This window comes from Anser anser, assembly GCF_964211835.1.
Source record: "Anser anser genome assembly, chromosome: 4".
NCBI lineage: Eukaryota > Metazoa > Chordata > Aves > Anseriformes > Anatidae > Anser > Anser anser.
Genome location: NC_139724.1, coordinates 63018364 through 63022930, shown reverse-complemented (window position 1 = coordinate 63022930; position 4567 = coordinate 63018364). Strand labels below are relative to the sequence as shown.

The 4567-nt window shown below is 40.5% G+C and overlaps 1 protein-coding gene across 1 annotated transcript; it reads right to left on the bottom strand.

The window, feature by feature from the left end:
• Nucleotides 1-579: 579 nt before the first annotated feature.
• On the bottom strand, nt 580-3053 carry FGFBP1 (fibroblast growth factor binding protein 1). Its single transcript, XM_083834735.1, has 2 exons — nt 2928-3053; nt 580-1711 (listed from the first exon to the last, which is right to left on the bottom strand). Exon 2 carries the CDS (start codon nt 1684-1686, stop codon nt 970-972), a length of 717 nt encoding a protein of 238 aa, XP_083690861.1. The 5' UTR covers nt 1687-1711; nt 2928-3053; the 3' UTR covers nt 580-969.
• Between the last annotated feature and the right edge of the window lie 1514 nt (nt 3054-4567).

Genomic DNA, 4567 nt, shown 5'->3' with positions numbered 1-4567 from the left:
CAGAGTTTGGATTATTTTTTTTCTTTTTAATACAGATGAAGTCTAACACATGGAAAAGTATTTATTGGTGTTGGCTGTACATAAAGAGAACAGACAATGGAACTTCAAAAGAAAGCACAGGCAGCACTGAGCATAAGCGCTTTAGCTGCTTGAGGAAGGAGTCCAGTCCTGGACATACATACAAGCTTGGACAAGCCATTTTATCTCTGTGTCTCAGTTTATCTACCCTAAAAAGAGTAAAATGTGCTTCATAGTACAGGAGAAATGAGAGGACTGAAGTTTGCAAAGTTTTCTGACATCCTTTGATGAGATTGGAAAGCTGAAGCTTTGTAAAACTATGAAAATCTGGAAATCTTGCAGCCCGTCATTATCACATTGATGAAAAAGTGATGATGATGTATTTCCCTCAGATCAAAATGTTGCATGCTCTGGCTGAGAAAGCTGAATTCTGCAACGCTGCAGAAGCTTTTTTAAAAGTGCTTTATAGGTGAGACTCCTTAGATCCTGTGAATGGTCAGTCTTTCATAAAAGCTTAGCATTTACGGAAAAATCTAGTTAAATACAGAGAGTGAGAGAATATTTTGAATACATTTTGAAGTTTATTTTACTTAATAATTTTAGGTTAAAAGTATATAGTACATAAACAAGTGCATAGCACTGAATTCATCCCTTTGGCTAGCACAGCTCAAAAAGGGGCAAAGAGACTATTGAGACACCTCAGTGCAGAGTACGTAACATCTATTGATAACACTTGTGTAGAAATCTGTGTGCAAATAAAGTCTATACATCTTCAACTATGCCAAGTGTAGTCTGCTGTGTAAAAACAAAATCAGAAAAATATATAAATATACAGCTATATGACTTTTTTTTCTTATATACACTATATAACATAAGAGTAAGATGTGGACGAGTTTGCAGTAGCTTAGCTGAGACAAGAATTTCATGACACGGGGATTTGCAAACACGTCCTCAGCATTTTTTGTCTTGCACCATTGTTATAAAAAAGTTGCAGAAGGAAAGCAGACTTTCTGGACAGTATTCCTCAGCCACCTTCTTCTGATCAATGTAATCGACGTCTTCAACACAGTCTTGGGAGCTGTGCTCTAGCTGTTTTCCAGGCTCAGAGGCAGCGGCTGGGACCTGTGCCACTTCTTTTTTGTGGTGGGTTGCATCCCCTTTCGCAGGACCCACTGACGCCAGGAGGCTTGAGCTTGTCAGTTTGAGGTGAGCACTCTGTGGGCCTTTCCTGCACACTTTGGATTTGAGGATGCTTCTGGGGTCCTGACAGATCTGCTTCTGCTTCTTTAAGGATCGGGAGACCTGCTTCCAGTAGGATTTCTGGTTTGCTGCGTAGTGCGGACAGGTGGAAGGGTCCCCAGAGAACTCGCACCAGAACTTGCTGTCGCCGTTCGTGCACTCGACTCGCATGGTAGCAGCATCCACGCTGGTCACTGCCCAGGTGCACTCAGCATTTTCTTTGGTTTTAAATTTGCCTTTAGGAGATGCTTTTCCTCCTTTTGGCTTCCGCCCTTTTTCTTTCTCTTGGTTTGATTCAGTTTGTTTTTTTCCACTGTTTTCTATGCCTTGTCTTCCTTTTTTTCTTTCCTTCTGTCTTTCACAGCTGGTTAGTAGCATCTGGGAGACCAGAATCAACACACAAAGAAGTCCAAAGTTTTTGATTCTCATGGTTTCTGTCTTGCTTGTTATCTGCCTTCAAAATAGAAAAACATACATGTATTAAAATATTTTCGCTTCATACTGGACTCCGTGTGACAGATGCAGTATTTCAGACCTGCTATTGCACGGCTCCTTGATACCTATGAAAATGATGTTACTGGCAAGATCCTCTGTCCTTCATGTGCCTAATGCTTGGTTTCTAGAACAATTACATATTTTTCTTGAGAAACATAGCTGGCTGTGGAGTATGTCCTTCTGATCCAATTACTTGATTACCTAAGCAGTGTGGAACAGAAGAGACTCTTTCCCAGGACGTGCCCCTACCCAGTGACTGGGGTACCCTGTTTAAACTCCCTCCTGCAGACACAGAACAAATCTGACCAGGGGACTTGTCAGTCTCAGATCTTAAGTTATACCATATAAAGCAGCTGTTGTGCCCATGATCTCCCATTTTGTGAATGTCACATGAACGATTTTGACTCCACCCTCTGGCTTTTCTTCAAAAATGTGCCAAATAGAAAGGAAACCATGTGTTTAAGTTGAGCATAATTATTTCCTAGGCATCCTGCAAATTGACTTAATTCACTAGTTATGCCAGCATTTACGTTTTTTATTGAAAAAGAAAAAAGTAGCTTTTTCATACACCAAAGAAGCAACTACAGCTGCGTTCTTTACAGCCTTGACTATTAAACAAACAGAATTACTTTTTACTTTTGAAAGCACCTGCAGTGTACTTGGCTGTGTCTAAAGCTACCATGCACAGAGTATATTTATTTCTGTAGGTGTTTCTCTTTATGAAGCCGCTGTCAGGATCAAAGCTCTGGCAGAGCATACCATAATAGAAGAGGGTTTAAATGCCACATTTAGTGGATTAGATCTCTAAATGTACTGTTCAGATGTTTCCATCATAGACATTTCTGTAACCATGTTAGAAAGCAGAAATCCGTGTGCAGGCATGTTAGAAGGAACCTATTTCAACATTCAACTCTCTGCAAATATCTTTAGTTACATATGTGTATTAATCTAGAACACATAGGCAGCAGTATAGGAGCAGCTCCCGTTTTTGCATAGTTCCTACCTGACTTGGTTCATGCTATATTCTACATACAGAGATTTTCACTGTATAAAATATGATATTTACAGTTCTATTGGAAATATGGCAGCTAATAAGATTAATATAAATATTGACACGACAATATCTTTCTGTTTCAAGTGGAACATAGCAAAAGCAAGATAACTAAAAGACATACCTTGCACAGGACGTGGAGCTATCCGAATATAACTCAAGATGCAACCTGTCTCTCTCAGAAGGATTGGAGCTACTTGTAAAAGCAGTGTGGTATTTATAAAGGCAGAGACACACCTTCAGGTCTCCAGCAAGACTATTACAACACAATAGGATACTTCAGTGCCTTGTTCCTTTACCTCTGACACACCTCCTTGGAAAAATGCCAGTTCTCATTCTCAGCACACACAAAAATCAGCTATGGTGGGGTGACAAGGTGTGTTTGCGTAAATTAGATGTTACTTTAGCCAAGTCCTTCCCTTTTCATGCACAATGATAAGAACTTTATTAGATCATGAGCTTCTCTAAAAAAGCTTTTCCCAGGCATTGAGAGATGTATCCTGCAATACCCTCAACAAGTTGCCCTTCCACTGTGCTTAGCAGAATTTGGGTAGCAGTGTTCAGTGAGTCTTTGCAAAATGAAAATCATTCCACAAAGCACTTTGAAGTGGCTTTTAGAACATTTCATTACCTACTGTCATACACACACAACGTATTGGGGAACATTTTAAAATAAGTAACTATTCTGCATTAAGGACAGTGTTCATCATAGTGAGATGGTCGTAAGCATAAAGTTCAGAAACTGATTCAGGCTCCCGCAGTGACTGTTACGGGGTCCGAGAGCTGGGACCAACTGCACAGCACTGATCCTCACGCTTCTCTCTCTGCCAGCATTTCTGTATGTAAAGAAATGGGTTATCGATGAAATTTCATTACTGGATCATGTCTAATATATTAATTTGAAAATGAATATGACAGTGAAAAAGCAAACATCAGGCAAATATACAAATGCCTATAAATATGCATTCAGAGCTGGGAACTGGCTTCCCTTAAAGAATGGGTAGAGTAGCTAGTGCCTTTATAGCTAGGATGCTTCAGGTTTTACTGGGGAAAAGTAAGTATGACACTTGTTAGGTGTGCTGTGGAAATAGTTCCAGGACTAAAAGGGGGTGCCAGAAGAGGTGAAAGTAGAAACTGGTGTAAGACAAGCAAGTCTTCCTCTTCAACTCTCCCATAGGGTACAAATGGAATGAGACAAAGGGACTAAGCTATAGGGAATGCATTGTCTGGGCTGGGCAGGTGATGAGGAGACTGTTCATATTCTGTAAAAAAAATAATAATATAAAAAAAAAAAGTCAGAAGCCAAAAAAAGAAGAAAATTAGTAGTTCTGCAATGTGTGAGTGACAGAAAAGTGGGGAAGAGGATTCATATATTTGAAATACTAAGGGTGAATACTTGAATACCTGTGTGCCACAACTATCTGCTGAGCCCTCTGTATATGTTCAGCTCGCTGGGATGCTTCTCATCAGGTTGAGGCACTGGGCCTGCCTTGTGCACCTTTGACTGGCATGAGTTGGTATGAAACTATTTGCAAACTCCACAAATGTGGAAGATTTGTGATTAGCACTGCCAAGGGCTAATGAATAGGGGCAGGGGTGACTCAGGGATCAGAAGATGTTTAACAGCGAGCCAGATTGGATGGGAATCAGAGAACAAAGATAATGTAGGAGAGAAGACAGGGTTGGACTGTCCTGATCAGGAATCCCAAACTGACACCACACAGCATGCACAGTGGTGTCTGCAGGCTTTAGCTTGGGTCATCA

Coding starts and splice junctions, on each gene's coding strand:
- FGFBP1 (XM_083834735.1), bottom strand. CDS start 1,686: ATGAGAATCAAAAACTTTGGACTTCTTTGTGTGTTGATTCTGGTCTCC.